Below are 20,870 nucleotides of genomic sequence, written 5' to 3' on the forward strand. Positions count from 1 at the left end.
AAGAAAAGTTTGGAGGGAAACAGACAAACAGTGGAAGACACTTCCAGGAGATCCAAGTGACAGAGGTTATAATAGGACAGAAGTCATAGGTGGTCTCACAAGAACTTGAATAGCATACTTGTCATATTTTTTTAAGATCAATGTGAACATAGAAGAGAGAAAATGGAACGTCGATTTCATGTAAACAGTTTGAGGAAGAGAGATGGGCGTTAATATGGAGCAAGTGCCACCAAAAGAAAAAAAAGCAAAAACGTTGTAGATGCGGATCATTCTTGCCAAAACCGAGAGCACATTTTAATAAGATGTGTGGACCGGGTTTTTCCTCCTGGTGGCATTTTCCGAGCTCCGTCCGTTACTCACAGAAGACAGGACAGAAACAAGTTAAAAAGCAGACATTCTGGACACAGTGGAGAAGCAGAAAAGGACTGTAGTTGACGTCTGAAGCCAAAAGGAGGCGATGGTGAAGCGAAAATGATAGCAAATAAAACCACGTCGCCCCCAAGAAGAAGAAGAAGAAGCATCAGTGAGAACGTCCAGACGGCATCAATTATATATAAGATGCGTTAAAATGCAAATAGCCGACATCATGGACTTCCACATCAATCTGAAGGTGAATTTCAGGGGAAATTTCAAGAATTTTCTCCTTTCGGGATCCGAGACCAGGAGCTGGGAGGCAATGGAGGCCATGGTAAGACGGCATCAACCCACACACGGTGCAGTTCGGCTGCTGGCCTGTTTTGCTTTTGAGTCGTTGCAGATGGATTGATGGATGTGTTGCTGGTGTTTCAATAAATCAGTCATCATTTCAGGTGGTTCTCAGGACAAACGACATTCAGTCGATTCATTGTGCTTTCAGTACAACATGTCGGCATTTCTATTGAGAATATCTAAAATGAACGTTGTGTATACCTGCAGTCAGATATACGGCTTCTGTTTCAGATATGAACAGTCCGACTCCACTGACATAGGCCTAAGCTAGAACCGTTTAATTTTTCCATTCAGATGGCACTCCCAGATACCAGAGCCAGTTATTTTATGTTTTTCAATTCAATACAATTCAATTCAATTCAGTTTTATTTATATAACGCCAAATCACAACAAATGTCATCTCAAGGCACTTAATTGATACAGTCCAATTGAAGCCAGTTAGAGTCAAATTCATTGTAATCATAATCCAATCAAATGTAATGAATTAGATTAAAAATGAATCCAATTAATTCATACAGAGCCAATTCTAAAACAATTTCCTAGCTAAGGAAACCAACAGATTGCACTGAAACTTCTCTTTGGTCCAATCTCCCGTCCTGAGCGTGCACAAGGCGACTGTGGAGAGAAATAACTCCCTTTTAACAGGAAGAAACTTCAGGATTCAGAGTGCATCATAGCACAGAAACAGCACTGGTGAAAGTTACCAATGATCTCCTCTTAGCCTCTGATAGCGGACTTGTTTCTGTGCTTGTCCTGTTGGATCTCAGTGCTGCATTTGATACGATCGATCACAGCATTCTGTTACAGAGACTTGAACATGTTATTGGGATTAAAGGAACTGCATTAGGCTGGTTTAAGTCATATTTATCTGATAGATTCCAGTTTGTTCTTGTAAATGAAGAATCTTCCCCACACGTTGGAGTAAGTCATGGAGTTCCTCAGGGTTCTGTGCTTGGACCGATTCTTTTTACTTTGTACATGCTTCCATTAGGTAACATTATCAGACAGCATGGCATAAATTTCCATTGTTATGCTGATGATACTCAGCTGTACTTATCTATGAAGCCAGATGAAACCAACAGGTTGGTCAGACTACAAGCCTGTCTTAAAGACATAAAGACCTGGATGACTCAGAACTGTCTGCTTCTAAATTCAGACAAAACTGAAGTTGTTCTCTTTGGACCTGAGCGCTTCAGGGAGAAATTGTCTAGTTATATAGGTACTCTAGATGGTATTTTTGACCAGAATTTATCATTTGATGCACATATAAAACTTGTTTCTAGGACTACCGTCTTTCACCTTCATAATATTGTTAAAATCAGATGATGCAGAAAAAGTAGTCGATGCACTCTTTTTCTGGGAGATTGTTGAGATCAGTTTTCAAATCTAGTGTCTGGAGCAGTGATGTTATATGATGCCTCTTTCTCCCATATGCTCTTCCAGTATTGTTGAGTCTCAGCCATTACCCTGCCACTGAGAGTACAATGCAAACCATTCTATTACGTTATCTTGTCCATTTATTCTCTATTATACCTTCTCAGGTGTGTAGTCTGAGGTGAGAGTCTTCGTTTTGTCTTTATTTCCATCACTTGTGATTTGAATGGTTTGTTGTATTATTATTTAAATTCTTACTTCATTGCACTTTTCTGCTGGCTAACCTCTCTCCGTGCTACCTTGGTCTTGTCCTCTCTTCTTCACCATGAGGGATACTCCTGTTTACTGCCATTTGTGATGTTTAATTTGTCACCAAGCATCTGAAGGATCACTGCAGCTGTGGTGTACATTATCTTATTAGTCTCTGATAGCACAGTAGGTATAGTATAAAGGGCTGTTTTCATATGTTCTAGAAGAAAGAAAGAAAGAAAGAAAGAAAGAAGGTACTTCTGTCTCCTAACCTTTGCAAATGGGTATGTAGGCCTCTGAAATCCAGTTTATTTGTGATTTTCTATCTAGGCTTGTTACCAATTCTCAGATGGTGGGGATGATTATGTATCCCCCCTGACCTATTGTCTTAGCTCCCTCATCTCCGGTTGTGATTGCAGATTCACTTTACAAACATAAAAACACTGGGTTAGAGGTTGTTTCTTTGTTAGATTAGATGCAGGGTTTCGATATGTATGTATGTCAGTATTAGCCATTACTGCATCTTTGATCCATTGGCCAGCTGCCCTCAACGCCATCTCAAAATGGGGAATTAAGCTTACTTGATTATAATTACTGCCTTCTTCACAGTGCTTCAGTTTATGTGTTGGGGCTAATGTTAACTCTGAAATCTTTGGCTTTTGATCCCATGCCTTCACACAGAAACATTCATATTGATTTTAAAAACGTGTCCAAAAGAAAACAACACTCCCAGAAAATCGGATTGGACCATAGCGGTTTCTGCAGCAAAACATAATACTGTAACGGGAGAAACCAGAAGCTCTGTGTAAACTGCAGAAAGCAGCAACACCTTTTTCTACACAGTTGAATAGTCTTTAGCACTTTAGCTTTTCATGGAGGGAGGTGGGCCGTTAGTAATTGTTATTCTGCTTTTTAATTTGGCACAGTGGTTTGCTATTTTGCTCCTCTTTAAACGCGGTTGTATTTTATCTTGTAAGTGTCTTTTCTTCCTAGTGTCATTATGAATAGGCTTGTATCTTTTGGTAAAGAGAGATTTCTTTGATTTTGCACCCTCTTTTGTTACAGCTACATATTTGGTGATTGTGCTGCTCCTTCAGTGACTGAAGACCTTATATTAAAATGTTGGCATTACAAATTCCTTTTGTCAAAAATGAAGATGAAATACAGCCAGCCTCACACAGCTGCATTTATGGTGGAAAGGATTGTTTAACTGCTACACTCATCAATAATGTCTAACGTGTGATGCAAAAAGCTACAGAGGGATGGACTGTTGAGCATGGATTCAGTAAAGTGGGAGTGTGATTAGAATACTGGATCCTCTGACCCCTCATTTTAATGTGTAACAAAGATCAGTTCTACTTGTTCAATCTCTTTGCAAATGGCTACTCTTCAGCAATCCATAAACACATCTGAGTTGCCAACCTAATTCTATCTTATTGTCCGACACATCAACCTGTGTATTTTTTGCAGGTGAAACGCTCCTTTGGCTTGTGCAGCCTTCAGTTGACGTATTTTGATGAGGAGAATGAGGAGGTGAGTACGCACTTTTCTTGCTTATTTTCCACATTGTTTCAAAAAATATTTTCTTCTCTGTAATTTTTAGGATGAACTTCAGTGATTCAATATTGAACTTCCATAAAGTTTAAGGAATTGGCTGAGTGTGTTTTTTCCTCACATGTTCTTTAGCTGATTTGATGTGGCCTGAGAAAGGTTGCATTTTTACCGCTGGCAGCGGTAAACTTTATTATCTATTTATTTTATTCATTTTATTTATATAATGCCAGTCTACAACAAAAGTAACTGAAAGGCACTTAAAAGATTAAGTAAAAAAGTTTAATATGTGTCTTATTGAATACAGTTTAATCAAATTCAGTTGTAATCTATTTCGGTCCAGTAAACTCAGATTCATTATAACTTTATTCATACAAAGGGAAACGGCATCCATTCATCCATTCATTTTCATCCGCTTGTCTGAGGTCTGGTCACGGTGGCAACAGGTTCAGGAGGGAAACCCAGACATCCACTCCATTCTCCAGCTCCAGGGGGATCCCAAGGACTTCCCAGCCCAGAGGGGATATATAATCCCTGCAGTGAATTCTGGTTCTGACCCGGGGCCTCCTCCCAGGAGGCATCCTAACCAGATGAACCACCTCAGCTGACTCCTTTCTATGTGGAGGAGCAGCGGCTCTACTCCGAGCTCCCTCCGGATTGGTGGAGCTCCTCCCCTTATCTCTAAGACTGAGCCCCGCCCCCCTCTGAAGGAAACTCATTTCAGCCGCTTGTATCCACGACCTCATTCTTTGGGTCAGAACCCAGATCTGTGAGCACAGGTGAGGGTTTGAACAAAGATGGAGCAGGAACCTGAAAGCTTCTCCTCCCGGCTCAGCTCCCTCTTCACCACAACGGACCGGAGCAGCGCCCTCATTACTGCTGACGAAGCCCCGATCCGTCTGTCCATCTCTCGCTCTAACTTGCCATCATTCCTGAGCAAGATCCCATGATACTTAAACCTCCCCGCCTGAGGCTCCACCTTTTTCCAACTGAGAACCATGACTTCGGTTTTGGAAGAGCTGACTTTCATCCCGGCTGCTTCACAGTAAGCTGTCCATCTCTAACTCCAACTCACCATCACTAAGAACAAGAACCAGAGACACTTAAACTCCTCAGCCTGAAGCAGAGACTCATCCCCGACCCAGAGGGAGCACTCCACCTTTTTCCGGTTGAGGACCATGGCCTCAGATTTGGAAGCTGACTTTCATCGTGGCCTCTTGATCCTTCGTACTAAAAATTCCAACCACAGCTGTACACAGATTTAGCTTATTGCACATGAGTGTGGCAGTACATACATTTTGTGTTTTGGATGTAAAGGTTTGGGATTAATCTTGCCTTTCTTTTACAGATCCTAAGTTTTAAGTTTCAAATTTTCAATTTTGTAGGATGTTGAATTAGCTATTATTGTTTTATTAGACATACTTTACACACATACATATACTAAGGTAAATTTTTCTGACATTTAATCATTCGTCTGTGTTCTCTTTATCTGTCTTGTCCAGTCTGATGTTTGAATGATGATTTTGTAAAAAACTTTTAATTACTTACTCAAATATTAAAGCTTAATCTCACGGCTCATAGAGGAGCAGAGTGTGCACGTTATGTGTTAAAAACAGCAAACACGGTCCCACAGACTCACTCAACTTTCACTCCTTTTCGTGACACTTGTATCTGCTGACATCTAAAACTGTGTTTAAACTGTTGTTTTGACCATTTGTCTTTGTTTCCATTTAGTCTTTTCTGTTTTGTTCGTAATCACGTATTTTTCTGTCAGTCAGCCTCTTCAGTGTGCCCTCATTAGTTTTTTGGTTTGGACATCTGGCCACTGCCTCACGAGTTTTCTTCATTTGGCATAGTGTGGCCTAGATCCAAAATTGTAGAGCTTCTTCATGAGGAGTCAGATTATCAGATTTATCATCAGTCCCAGAGGTTAGAGATGGAGCAGAAAAGCCTATCTCATCCTATAAGACAGCGGTATGGATGAAACCAAAAATCAACCCAGCAGAAGAAATTGTTTCCATGGGTGAACCACTTGAGTGAGTCAGTATGACCCAGGAGTTTTCAGAGCTGGATCCACACTTATTTCATCGCAACCTCGCAGTAGAAAAAAAAAAAATCCTTCTCAAAGCGATAGTCTCCACAGTGATGGCTCAATCACCAAATGTGACATTGGAACCAAATGTAGACATTTTTAAATCCAGGTTAAAAACATTTCTTTTCTCATGTGTCTATGCATGAAATCTGCACGATATCTTTTAACTTATCTAGACTGTTGCTTGTTTTTAATCATTTTAATTATTTTCTTTCTTTCTCTTTATATTCTTTTATGTATTTTAATCCTTCTTCCACTCCCCGCTGCAATGCTTTTATTTTATGTAAAGTACTTTGAATTGTTTTGTACATGAAATAAATTTGACTTGACTTGACTTGACTTGACTTGATCAATGGATGTATGTATTTAAGTTTTTCTTTATTGATGTTTCTTAAACCTATTTCCTTCCTTACATGTCATCTGTAATGGGTGCTTGTCCCTTGTGGGTTGTCTAAAAACAGAACATGTAGGAAGAAAGCATGTCATTGCTGGTTTGATTGTTGTTGAAACCTTAGATTTGTTTTCTTGTTTGTTGAAATATGCCACCGTATTATCAATTTTTTTAAAAAGCAGCAATTGTTTATAATCTGAAAACCACCTTGAGACAGGGATGACTTATTTGGTATTTATGAAACAGGACAAGCACAGAAAGTTTTTCTTATTACATCCACAGTAAGATATAGAGAGAAAGTACTACTGGGTACCAGAACCTCTTGAACTGAGTTCCAGGTACCAGTATTGGTTCACATATGTAAATATGATAAGTCGAATTCTCCTTTACAAATGAATAGGTTTTCCTTTGTGAAGTTGGTTTAGTGCCATTTTAATGCCTGAAAAAATATTACAAACTTTAAAATGAGATTGAATATTAAATATGCATTTATATGCATTTTTGTCCTTTCATTCCTCCAGGTGTCCATTAACAGTCAAGGTAAGTAACAGTCAGTGAGATGTTAGAAACAAATACCCAAACTTGCTACTGTCATGCTAAAAATCATTTGGTTTGTGCTTTCGTTGCAGTGGAGTATGAGGAGGCACTGAAGGTAAGCTCCTTTAAGAGTTGCTTTTTCTATTGATTTATTTGTGGGTAACTCTAGGTACTGTATTTTGGTTATGTTAAGTGCCTGAAGAATAACTTAACGACACTGATGGTGTGACGATTAATTTATTCTGTTCTATATACTAGAGTATACTGTATATGTTCATCACTGATTCCAGTTGTCTTCCTTCTCTGCCTGATACACTTTCTCTTAGTGAAATGCATTCAAAATTTCTTCAGACATTAGAATTAGACTGGCCTTTATTGAGAATGATTGACAGAAGATGGATAGAAACTTTTATACAACAGTTTTGCGTATTGCATACTCTGTTAGAATGGTGCCTCCTCACTTTCACCTGACCAGCCTGAACCTGCAGTATTTTCTATTTATTTAAATAAACTGCCTCTCAGTCCACAATTCCTGCCTAGCTGGGCTAGACTTTGAAAATGCCAAGCTAAATACACTGTAAGACGGCTGCAACACAGACTGCCTTTTTTGTTAATTAGTGGAAGAACACAGGCTAGGATATTACCAACCCATTTGCTTGTTTTTCCAGTGTGCAGCACGGCAGGGGAACCGACTTCACATGACTGTGAGCGAGCCTCGAGGACTGCCGTCGAGGATCTCAGCCACTAAGGCCAGCGGAGCTGAGCCTAAGAGGGGCTTCAGACCCCCACAGCACTGTCCCACTCTAGCTCAGGTGGTAAGCCGCAAGGTCCAGGCTGCGATGCCGGAACAGAGCATGGTAAGATTCCAACACTCTGGATTTTGTTCCAGGCACATAATGCATTTCACATTCCATTTAAATGTAAAAATTTCTAGGCTACCACTTATTCGGTTATCTTGGACATCATATTAAACCCTATGGATTGAGAATGGGATGTCACTTAAGTTTATATGCGTATAAAGGCAGATGAGCGAATACTTTTGTCAATATAGTGAATATCCCTTTTTTTTATCCACTTTGTGGCTGAGCTGCTGTCATTCCCAATCGCTTCCACTTTGTTATAATACCACTGACAGTTGACTGTGGAATATTTAGTAGCGAGGAAATTTCTCGACCGGACTTGTTGCACAGGTGGCATCCTATCATGGTACCGAGTTGGAATTCAGTGAGCTCCTGAGAGCGATCCATTCTTTCACAGATGTTTGTAGAAGCGGTCTGTATGCCGAGGTGCTTGAATTTATACACCTGTGGCTATGACTGGAACATGTAGGTATATATATACATATATATATATATATATATGTGTGTGTGTGTGTACATACATTCAATTCGATTCAATTCAGTTTTAATTATATAGCGCTAAATTACAACAAATGTCATCTCAAGGCACTTAAATAATATAGTCCAATTCAAGCCAATTGGAGTTTAATTCATTGTAATCATAATCCAATGAAATCCAATTAATTAATTTCAAAATAATCCAATTCAATTATGTAGAGCCAATTCAAAAACAATTTTTGAAACTTGTCTTCAGTCCAATCTCCCGTCCTGAGCGTGCCTGTGGCAACTGTGGAAAGGAACGACTCCCTTTTAACAGGAAGAAACCTCTGGCAGAACCAGAACCAGGAAGGGTGGCCATCCGCCTCGACCAGCTGGGGTTTGAGAAGACAGAAAAGAGGGGGGAAAAACACCATAACGCCATTCAAAGGATATCTGTTTGAACAGGGAAACACAAGTTAATAACCACAATAATGTCACAGGTACATAATATCTTTTGAGAAATTAAACAGGGGGAAAAAGAGAGCAAAGTGAGGAAAGGTGTGACAGATGAGGTCCCTCAGCAGTCTAAGCCTAAAGCAGCTTAACTATGGGATGTTTCAGGATTACCTGAGTCATCCCTAACTATAAGCTTTATCAAAAAGGAAAGTTTTCAGCCTAATCTTAAAAGTGGAAAGGGTGTCTGCTTCCCGGACATTTACTGGCAGCTTATTCCACAAGAGAGGGGCCTGATAACTGAAGGCTCTACCTCCCATTCTACTTTTAGAAACTCTGGGAACAACAAGTAAACCTGCAGTTTGGGAGCGAAGTGCTCTGTTAGGAAAATACCTTACAATTAAATCTTTAAGATATGATGGAGCTCGGTCATTAAGAGCTTTATATGTGAGGAGAAGAGTCTTAAATTCTATTCTGAATTTAACAGGGAGCCAATGAAGAGAAGCTAAAACTGGAGAAACATGATCTCTCCTGTTAGTTCTCATCAGAACTCTGGCTGCAGCATTTTGGATCAGCTGGAGGCTTTTCAGAGAATATGTGGGACAGCCCAATAATAAGGAATTAGTAGTAGTCCAATCTTGAAGTAACAAATGCATGAACTAGTTTCTCTGCATCACCCTGAGACAGGATGTTCCTGATTTTAGCAATATTACGAAGGTGAAAGAAGGCAGTCCTAGAAACCAGTTTTATATGTGCGTCAAATGATAAATTCTGGTCAAAAATAACTCCAAGGTTCCTCACTGTAGAACTAGAAGCCAAGGAAATACCATCTAGAGTAACTATATAACTAGACAATTTCTCCCTGAAGCGCTCAGGTCCAAAGAGAACAACTTCAGTTTTGTCTGAATTTAAAAGCAGACAGTTCTGAGTCATCCAGGTCTTTATGTCTTTAAGACAGGCTTGTAGTCTGACCAACCTATTGGTTTCATCTGGCTTCATAGATACGTACAGCTGAGTATCATCAGCATAACAATGGAAATTTATGCCATGCTGTCTAATAATGTTACCTAATGGAAGCATGTATAAAGTAAAAAGAATCGGTCCAAGCACAGAACCCTGAGGAACTCCATGACTTACTCCAACGTGTGAGGAAGATTCTTCATTTACAAGAACAAACTGGAATCTATCAGATAAATATGACTTAAACCAGCCTAATGCAGTTCCTTTAATCCCAATAACATGTTCAAGTCTCTGTAACAGAATGCTGTGATCGATCGTATCAAATGCAGCACTGAGATCCAACAGGACAAGCACAGAAACAAGTCCGCTATCAGAGGCTAAGAGGAGATCATTGGTAACTTTCACCAGTGCTGTTTCTGTGCTATGATGCACTCTGAATCCTGACTGAAACTCTTCAAACAGATTATTTCTATGTAAATTATCACAAAGTTGAGCTGCAACTATTTTTTCAAGAACTTTAGACAAAAAAGGGAGATTGGATATAGGTCGATAATTAGCCAACACTTCTGAATCAAGAGTAGGTTTTTTAAAGTAAAGGTTTAATTACAGCAACCTTAAAAGTCTGAGGAACATATCCTATCAACAAAGACCGATTGATCAAATCCAATATGGAAGTGTCAATTAAGGGAAAAACCTCCTTGAACAGTCTGGTTGGGATTGGGTCTAAAATACAAGTTGATGGTTTAGAAGAGACTATTGCTGTTGTTAGCTCAGAGAGATCAACTGGGCAGAAGCCATCTGATACTTCTAAAAGATCCTGTACTTGATAATATGTCACTGTCATATCTGCACATGGCAGTGAAGAAAAGGATGATGAAATCAACTCTTTAAATCTGGTTACAGCATTCTCTGACAGACACCTTCTATATGTAGAATTCTTCTCAGAAACCGTGTAGTCAAGTAATGTAAATTCAAAAGTTATCAAAAAATGGTCAGAGAAGACAGGATATTGAGGGAACACTGTTAACTGTTCACTCTCAATGCCATAACTCAGCACAAGGTCAAGGGTGTGATTAAGGCAGTGAGTAGGTCTGTGAACACTTTGAGAAAATCAATATAGTCTAAAATAGAATTAAAGTTGATATTTAGGCTGTCATTTTCAGGGTTCAACATCTACAGAAACTACACATGTAGTCCAGGCTATATATATATATATATATATATATATATATATATGGTGGACAGCAGCATCTTCCTGGCTGAAGAGAGCTCCCAGGCCAAGGGGTCAATTTCTAATCCCTTGCCCCCCGAAACTATGGTTGCGGGCTGCATTAACCGGGTTGCTTCGCGAAATGGGCGAGAGGGTCGAGAGTGGCTTAGTCTATTCGATTAACCATTAAAAAACAACAAAAACATCTTGACAGCACATTGTGGTATTTCATGTTTTCTGTTGAACTGATATGGGGATTAAAATTTTAATTTCATTTGGAAAATTTAAAAGCAATATTTTAGAAAATATTTCTGCAAATGCAGTGGATAAGTTCACGTTCAAAATAGGCCTACCGCGTACGTTATGTAGCCTAAGTGTAAGGTTTATTTACACAGGAATCAACGTTTTTTTTAAATTTATTTAATTATAGAGCCCTATAATTTTTGCAGAATTGGCCTATTAAAACGGAATCTATTTTTTAACGTGGAATATCACGTAATTTGACATATTTGACTGAAATGCTGTTTTCGTGTGGAAGAGGAACATATGTGTGGAGAAAACTGTGTGGAGGGAAGCAAATCTGGGTGGCACAACAAGCCCCCTCCACAGACTGAGCCCCTCCCCCTTCAAAACCATAGACATATATACATAGATGCTGCATTGCCTGTGGAAGGGCATGCCTAAAGCGCAGCAATCTTGGTACAGGGCTAGCAGAGGCAGAGGTGCATGAACTTACGAAGGAAAGAGGTACTCCTCAATCTTAAAGTAGAATTATTTGCTGAATTTTGGACCGATTGACAAATGTATTGATTTGTTAAAAACGTTACACATGTAGCTATTATGCAGGGTGCTTGGATATTTTAAAATTGCTGGTTTTACTACCTAAATACAAATTCTGCACAATGTTATCAGCAGATGAATGGTTACTCATGTAGTCCGTGAGGAGATTGGCACGAATGATGTGTAATTGCTCAGGGAACATACTGGAGACACACAATTTGGTATTGACAACCACCATTTTAACCTACTGAAACTAGTGGTGTCGTGTGTTCCTCAAAATTAGGCTGCACCACATAGGAAAACTTACCTCACTCAAATACCAGGGAGGCAGCACAAGAAAGAAACTGTGCAAAACAGTCTCTTTCAGGAGTTTTAGCTCCAATTCATCAAAGGCTTGTATGTACTCTTGTAAATAGTTTTCTGGGGGGGATTGTTAATGTTCTTGTTCTTTCCTTGAATATTTCAAAGTTCTGCCACTTAACCCTCTGGTCATTTAAAGAACCTATTAGTTTAGTCAAATCACTTTATTCATAGAGTAAGTTCCTGCAAGCTGTTCTGACGGTCTCATATTCGAAAAGGGTAGAGACAGCAGAAGTCTACTATAACAATAATGATAATAATGATGATGATAATAGTGATATTATTATAATGATAGCAATAATTATTATTAATATAATAATAGTAATAACAATAATAGCAATAGCAACAATCTATCTATGGTTATCTGTCTGTTGGTCATGTCTGACGTTTGACAAACAAAATAGCTTGACAACTGGATGATTTATGATCACTTTTATTGTGTAGAAACACCATTCCTCCATAGATGTAATTTACAATAGGAACAAGTGGCACTGTTCCAAGATGGCCACCCTGTAGGCACTCCCCTCTAGTGAGTGGCAGCAGTCAATGTGGCGTCTATGTTATGTCTGTGTTCAAAACAATGTAAGCATGGCGAAGCGGCTGCCCACGGCTCTGTCTTTGTCGTCAAAAAAGTCAACACTAACCCTTCAATACAGAGCGGAGCAATACCCCAAATTACTTTTATGTGACAGATGAACTGTTGGTCTGCAAATTGGTCTGCAAACAAGCTACTAACTCACAAGGACTAACTAGTCTTACAGCTTAAAGGGAAAGTTCCGTTTTTTTTACATTATTTCTAGCTGTATACACATGTTCATTTACTCATTGATAACATTTTGGTGTCACTCGGAGTCGTATTTAGATCATTCGAGAGCCGCGTATATATCCACGTATATTATAATGGGAGTGAACGGGGCAAGGCCAATGCAGCCTCTAAATAAGGCACAAAACTCCTTCATTTCACCAATACTTTAAAGTATTGTATTTTATGTAGGTCTGTATGTTTAGCTTGATATAGTTTTCAGTTGATTTAATGAAGGTAAAACACAGCTCTACATACAGACCTCTACACACAGCAGAGTGTTCCGTTAATAATTCTATTTTTTTTTTTTTTATGGAGAAGCCCTCATCATAGCTGCACTGAGATATATATAATATGATCTATAGCAGGGGTCTCAAACTCAATTTACCCGGGGGCCACTGGAGGTAGAGTCTGGGTGAGGCTGGGCCACATTGGGGTTTTCACAAGAAAAGCTCTTACAGATGCCGAAACTATGAAGACGTCACGTCGACGTCGTCCACAGATATATCCAAAGATATATACACGTAGATGCCACATTTGGACTTGTCTGGCACGTCAACACGGCCGCCATCTTGAGACGGGGTTTCTGACAGCAGTCAGACTGTCAGAGTGGGTATGACAGCTGTGTATCTGGCAAAATGCCAGACTTTTGTGCCACTTAAGGATGTTTCCGTGAAGGAAACGAATAAACTTGGAATAACATTTCGCAAGTAAGAAGTTGTTTTACATTATTTAACTATTATGAACGAGTTTAATTTGATGTATCTCTTAAGATAACATAAATTAAACCAGCTTATTACTAGGTTACGTCAGGACAAGAAAACCAAAGATGTTTTTGTTAGTAAGACATCAGTAAGATGATGAAAGTGACATTATTGCAATCAGCCACTTTATAAAATTGTGCTAAGGAGGGTCACGTCTGCAGCTGTCACTTTATACCACAAGACTATGATAGGACTGGACAGTCAACTCGTTTCAAGGAAGGAGTGACACCATCACTTTTTAATTTTCCTGACCATCTTTGCAAAGTTAATGTCATGACAAATTCTCATATAATCATAATATTTAACTAACACAACACAGTGCCCACTAAATGATAATGAAATATACTATTAGAAATTGTTCCTATTGAATGAACCCTGATATGAACCTTAAAAACATCAGTGTCACCTCCCTGATGTTAAAATGCACAATTCTATTAAGATAGAAGACATACTGTTTTTCTAAAACAACAATGCATGATTGAGTTATCCTTAAATACCTGAAATCTTTGTCTAAATAATCACATTTATAATGTATGTATGATATCAATAAAATTGTATAAAACAAATCTATGTTGTATATGTCGGCGTCTCCCAGACTTCTCTCAGTCACCTTCAACTTGTGCAAAATGCTGCTGCTGCCCGTCTTTTAACCAACACTAACAGACATATGCATATCACTCCTGTTCTTAACTCCCTTCATTGGCTTCCTGTCCTTTATAGAATTGATTTTAAACTTTTAATGTTTGTTTTTAAAGCTCTTAACGGCCTCACCCCATCGTATTTATCTGAGCTTTTAACTGTCCGTAATCCTGGTAGAGCTCTGAGGTCAACAAATCAACTTTTGTTGGAAGTGTTCAGGTCAAAATACAAGCCCTGGGGTGACCGAGCCTTTTCCGTTGCTGAACCCAGGCTCTGGAATATGCTCCCCCCCGAGATGCGTCTTATTTCTGACCTGGGCCTCTTTAAATCTAGGCTAAAAACATATCTATTTCAGATGGCTTTTAATACCCAGTAGTATGGTGACTCTTTTATATTATCTTATTCAATGTTGCTGTATTTTATTGCTTTTACTATTATTTTATTGTTTTTTACTTATTCTTTTCTTTATTTATTATCTGCTGTAAAGCACTTTGGTACACCGAAATGGATTGTTGTAAAGGGCTGTATAAATAAATTACATTTACATTCGCGAATGTGTTAATGATTTCCTCATTGTCTAGTATTCCTACGAGATTGCGAGCGGACTGACTCATTGTCATTCACTTTTTGCTGCAGTATCCACAGTATCTGTTACACAAGATCGCACCAGGCACTGTCGTGAAGTCTGACATCAGTCAAGTTTCATTAAATATATTCAAGGTTTCATTCAAGTCTGGTTAATTTTTTCTTTAGTGTAAGTTTCTTGTGTTTACCTTGAATCCAAATCTAGCTTAGCTTGTAACTGCTGTGAATAGGGCAGCTGACAACAAGGGAAAGACCACGTGACACATTGGAAAGACAGCTGACAGGAGGCAAAGACCCCAAAGGTGCTGCCATGGGCTAGCAATCCATGGTAGCAGTAGCGAGGCCTAGCAGCTTTATTACAACCAGCATAAGCTACTAGTAAATGAATGAGAATACCCTGAGGGCCAGCGAGAGCAGGAGCGGAAGATGACTCACAGGCAGACTACATGGCAACTGACACTGGAACGAACATTACTATGAGCTGGAGATGTGACTCAGTGAAGTATAGGGGCATGGACCTATTCTCTAGGGCTAGAGCTGGGCAGAATTTCTCTGAGCAAAGAGAGCGTAGCTGGAGGAAATAAAAGTGGTAGGCTAGAGGGAATAAGCTTTAGGTTTGTCCTTGTGGCTGGCAGAAAGTAATGTCAGTTAGAGGCCTTAAGTCGATCAAAACTTTTAAAGAGGTCAATTGAGTAAGTCGGATGAAGTCCAGCTACGGAGGTGAAGGAGGAGGTTCTAAGAAGGGATGCAGCTGATACTGAGGTGAATAGGCCAGTTAGAGAGAGAAATATGGAGCAGAAAGCTAGAGTTAAAGGGGAATTCGGGTATTTTTAAACCTAGACCTTATTTCTGGCATTAGTTGCCAGACTACTGACAGTAGTTGATTACAACAACTGCCTTGGGACACCAAATGACTTAAGCAACTGGAGAGGAAGGTTTGTCCTCACTGAGGAATCTTTCTTTGAGATAAATTCTCTGTCACTCAACCAGGATGTTGCAGTCAGAGTTTATCAGTTATGGAGCTGAGGGGATATCGCCCCAATTTCGTTGCTTGGATTCCTGGACCGTCTCCAGGTTCTTCTGCCAGCCATCTACCTTGGGGGGCCATATCTTGGAGTCATATGTAAACGTCAGCTATCATCTTTCCTCTCCTCTCCTCTCCTCTCCTCTCTCCCATCTTCTGCAAGGGATGGGAATTCAGGGAATTCACCAGACAGCGCTTCGAAACTGACCAAAAAGTTCTCACAAAAATGACTTTAAAGTTTTAGCGCTGGTTCAGCAGATCAACAAAGATTATAAGGAACTCTTGTGGGTGGTCTGGTTCCAGTAACTCAGCACTTGAGTGGCAAATGTCTTATTTAACTTTGGTAATAGTAAGCACCAACCCTTATAATGAAAACTTAGAAAGACAGGAGTAAGGAACAAGATGAAGCAGAAGCACCAAAAAACAAAGCAGAAGCTAAAAAGAACAAGACAATGGGCAATGAAGCAGAAATCTCTATTATAAACATCTGCGCGGGAACCAGAAGTCATAGTTTGTTTATAAGCCTATAGGAGTGGTGTTACTTTTGTGGCTTGTCTCAGATCCACTGATAGGAAAATACTCTCTGATCTTGAAACATATGCTTATTCACACATCTGTGTCATACTTTTCTGTAGTAAACCCAGTACTGATATGTCTATTCCATGGCTCCTCATCAAAACAAATTATTGATAGCATAACATCACATTGCCATTGTTGAACTATAATGGCGTTATGAGGTACAATATCACAACAAACAAAAAGAAGATAACAAATCACACATTGACCAACCAACTACTATTTTGAAATTAAAGTTAAAACCCCTCTCCCATGAGCTGTCACCTTATCGTGGTGGGGGAGTTTGCGTGCCCCAATGAGTCTGGGAGCTATGTTGCCTGGGGCTTCAAGCCCCTAGTAGGGTCACCCAAGGCAAACAGATCTTAGACGAGGGACCAGACAAAGAAGAGCTCAAAAGACCCCATATGATGAAAAATAAATTTGGACAGCGTCATCCCTTGCCCGGATGTGGGTCACCAGGGCCTCCCCCCGGAGCCAGGCCCGGAGCCAGGCCCGGGGGTGGGGCCCGGCAGGGAGCGCCTGGTGGCTGGGCCTGTGCCCATGGGGCTCAGTCGGGCATAGCCCAAACACATGATGTGGGTCCCCCTTCCGATGGGCTCACCACCCATGGGAGGGGCCAAGGGAGTTGGGTGCTATGTGAGCTGGGTGGCAGCCGAAGGCGGAGGCCTTGGCGGTCTGATCCTCGGCTACTGAAGCAAGCTCTCGGGATGTGGAATGTCACCTCTCTGTTGGGGAAGGAGCCAGAGCTGGTGCGCGAGGCTGAACGGTTCCGGCTAGATATAGTCGGACTCACTTCGACGCACGGCTTAGGCTCTGGAACCAGTCCTCTTGAGAGGGGTTGGACTCTCTTTCACTCTGGAGTTGCCCGTGGTGAGAGGCGCAGAGCAGGTGTGGGCATACTTATTGCCCCCCGGCTGTGTGCCTGTACATTGGGGTTTACCCCAGTGGACGACAGGGTAGCCTCCCTGGGGGAGGCACTGGAGAATGCTCCTACCGGAGACTCCCTCGTTCTGCTGGGGGACTTCAATGCTCACGTGGGCAATGACAGTGAGACCTGGAAGGGTGTGATGGGGAGGCCGTTCCTCCCAATCTGAATCAGAGTGGTGTTATGTTGTTGGACTTCTGTGCCAGTCATGGACTGTCCAAAACGAACACCATGTTCAGGCATAAGGGTGTCCATATGTGCACTTGGCATCAGGACACCCTTGGCCACAGTTCAGTGATCGACTTTGTGGTTGTATCGTCGGACTTGCGGCTGTATGGCCTGGACACTCGGGTGAAGAGAGGGGTGAAGCTGTCAACTGATCACCACCTGGGGGTGAGTTGGCTCTGCTGGTGGGGGAGGATTCCGATCAGACCTGGCAGGCCCAAACGTATTGTGAGGGTCTGCTAGGAACGTCTGTCAAAATCCCCTGTCAGGAGGAGCTTTAACTCTCACCTCCAGCAGAGCTTCAACCATATCCCGGGGGAGGTGGGGGACATTGAGTCCAAATGGGCCATGTTCCGTGCCTCCATTGTCGAGGCGGCTGACCGGAGCTGTGGCCGTAAGGTAGTCGGTGCCTGTCGTGGCAGAAACCCCCGAACCCGCTGGTGGACACCAGTGGTGAGGGAAGCTGTCAAGCTGAAGAAGGAGTCCTCCCGGGCCTTCTTGGCCAGTGAGACTCTGGAAGCAGCTGATGGGTACCGACAGGCCAAGCGGGTCGCGGTTGCTGAGGCAAAAACTTGGGCCTAGGAGGAGTTCGGTGAGACCATGGAGAACGACTTCCGGACGGCCTCGAAGATATTCTGGTCCACCTTCCGGCATCTCAGGGGGGGAAAGTGGCTCACAGTCAACACTGTGTATGGTGGGGACGGAGCTTTGTGAGTCGGTGGGGGAAATACTTCGAGGAACTCCTCAATCCTACCGACACGCGCTCTGAGGAGGCAGAGTCGGAGAGCTCGGAGACGGGGCCTCCCATTTCTGGGGCTGAGCTCCTTGGTGTCAGGGCCCCGGGGGTGGATGAGGTCCGTCCTGAGTTTCTCAAGGCTCTGGATGTTGTAGGGCTATCTTGGCTGACACGCCTCTGCAGCATTGCGTGGACATCGGGGACAGTGCCTCTGGACTAGCAGATCGGGGTGGTGGTCCCCTTCTTTAAAAAAGGGGGACCGGAGGGTTTGTTCCAACTACAGGGGTATCACACTCCTCAGCCTCCCTGGTAAGGTCTATTCGGGGGTACTGGAGAGGAGGATCCCTCGGATAGTTGAATCTCGGATTCAGGAGGTGTAGTGTGGTTTTCGTCCTGGCCGTTGAACAGTGGACCAGCTCTATACCCTCGGCAGGATCCTGGAGGGTGCATGGGAGTTCGCCCAACTGGTCTACATGTGTTTTGTGGACTTGGAGAAAGCTTTCAACCGTGTCCCTCGGGGAGTCCTGTGGGGGGTGCTCCGGGAATATGGAGCCAGACCCCTTGATTGGGGCCATTCCGTCTCTGTATGACCGGTGTCAGAGTTTGGTCCGCATTGCTGGCAGTAAGTCGGATACATTTCCGGTGCGGGTTGGACGCCATCAGGGCCGCCCTTTGTCACCGATTCTGTTCATAACAGAATTCGAATATGGTTTTAATATTCAAATATTAAAATTTCGAGGCGCAGCCAGGGCATTAAGGGTGTCTGTTCATTGAGCTCCACTGGCTACCCTTGGGCGCTCGCATCAAATTCCGCTTTTTGCGGATGATGGGATTCTGTTAGCGTTTTCGGGTCGTGACCTTCAGCTCCCACTGGAGCGATTCGCAGCAGAGTTTGAAGCGGCTGGGATGAGAATCGGCACCTCCAAATCCGAGACTATGGTCCTCAATCGTAAAAAGGTGGAATGCTCTCTCCAGGTCGGGAATGAGATCCTTCCCCAAGTGGAGGAGTGCAAGTATCTCGGGGTCTTGTTCACGAGTGAGGGACGAATGGAGCGTGAGATTGACGGGTGGATCGGTGCAGCATCCGCAGTGTTGTGGGCTCTTCGCCGACCCGTCGCTGTGAAGAAGGAGCTGAGCCAGAAGGCGAAGCTCTCTATTTACTGGTCAATCTACATTCCCATCCTCACCTATGGTCACGAGTTGTGGGTAGTGACCGAAAGAACAACGACAAGCGGACGAAATGGGTTTCCTCTGCAGGGTTCTCCCTTAGAGACAGGGTGAGAAGCTAAGTCATCCGGGAGGGGCTCGGAGTAGAACCGCTGCTCCTCCGCATTGAGAAGAGTCAGATGAGGTGGCTCGGGCATCTGGTTAGGATGCCCCCTGGATGCCTCCCTTGTGAGGTGTTCCGGGCATGTCCCACTGGGAGGAGGCCCCGGGAAAGACTCAGGACACGTTGGAGAGACTATGTCTCTCGGCTGGCCTGGGAACGCCTCGGGGTCCCCCCGGTAGAGTTGGAGGAAGTGGCCGGGGACAGGGACGTCTGGGTTTCTCTGTTAAAGCTGCTGCCCCTGCGACCCGATCCCTGGATAAGCGGTAGATGATGGATGGATGGAAGGTTAAAACCCATGACTGATTGTTGCAAGTCAGAGAGTTAGGGTCAGATGAAAATGCCAAAATACTTTATAGTTGTAACCGTTGGATTCTCATGTGGTTTCATGGTAAAATTACTTGTTTTCCTAACTCCTTGATTCTTTATCAGTGTTGTAATAACATCAAAACGCCGCAGAACCGAAGACTATTCTTTTAGGAGGTTCTGAAAAACTTTGCTTATCGTCTCCCCATACAAAGAGGTGAAAAGGACTTTTCAATGGGAGTTCGGAATATGGAGTCTGGTATCAGAAGAGGAGGCACTGTTCCAGCCTCAAGTTGCCCCCTACCCAAGGTTTTACTTGATTAGGAATTTTGGGGTCTAAAACACAAGAGCTGTTTTTTTTTTGTGTGTAAATGAATCGGGGACTGCAAATCCTTTCTTTGTTAGAGGTTTATTCCCTTTTCAGTGGGAAATGCTTTGTTTCTCAGGGCCAGCTGACCTCCTGGCCATCTGTTCAGTATTACCTGTGAAGTCGGTGTATGAACATACAATAATATAGCATACAGCAAATTATCTGTGGCAAGGGTCTTTCTGTTTTAGCAGTATCACTACACGACCATGCCACAATTTTCCCGAACTGAGCTCCTTTTCTGGTGGTTTAAGACCAGTTGAATGTATGTATTTCACTTTTATACCTTGAGCACCATTAGCATGGGTTTACCTTACCTTACTTTACCATTTTAAGACACATGAACAATGATAAAGATTTTTCTTTATTTAGAATTTCCTCATAGCGTAAAAAGTACTTGTTCTTTTAAGAGCACAGACCCCATTTAAAAAAGGAATAAAAGATTTTAAATGTTTTTGATGAAGTTGCAACAATTTGAAAAAATAACCATAGTTTTTCAATACACACTAGCTTTAGTACCTGTACAGCTTTAGTACACGTACTAAATGTATCTTTTACATATTTTTAATGCTTTTTCTGCTCCCAGCTGCAATGCTTTTAATTTATGTAA

At 42.0% G+C, this 20,870-nt stretch overlaps 1 protein-coding gene across 7 annotated transcripts in view; it reads left to right on the forward strand.

Moving 5' to 3' along the window:
• Nucleotides 1-494: 494 nt before the first annotated feature.
• nbr1b (NBR1 autophagy cargo receptor b) overlaps nucleotides 495-20,870 on the forward strand; it is a 169,706-nt gene continuing 149,330 nt past the window's right edge. For all 7 annotated transcript variants that reach the window (XR_011907978.1, XR_011907979.1, XM_072368292.1 and 4 more), the window contains exons 1-5: nucleotides 495-688; nucleotides 3,802-3,864; nucleotides 6,887-6,905; nucleotides 6,995-7,017; nucleotides 7,571-7,759. Coding sequence is in view for 5 of the 7 variants with exons in the window: in XM_072368292.1 (XP_072224393.1) it covers nucleotides 569-688; nucleotides 3,802-3,864; nucleotides 6,887-6,905; nucleotides 6,995-7,017; nucleotides 7,571-7,759 (414 nt within the window). In the remaining 2 variants the exon portion in view is untranslated. The remainder of the gene's footprint in view (nucleotides 689-3,801; nucleotides 3,865-6,886; nucleotides 6,906-6,994; nucleotides 7,018-7,570; nucleotides 7,760-20,870) is intronic.

Source organism: Leuresthes tenuis, unplaced genomic scaffold (genome assembly GCF_036924035.1).
Source record: "Leuresthes tenuis unplaced genomic scaffold, fLeuTen1.0.hap1 SCAF_17, whole genome shotgun sequence".
NCBI lineage: Eukaryota > Metazoa > Chordata > Actinopteri > Atheriniformes > Atherinopsidae > Leuresthes > Leuresthes tenuis.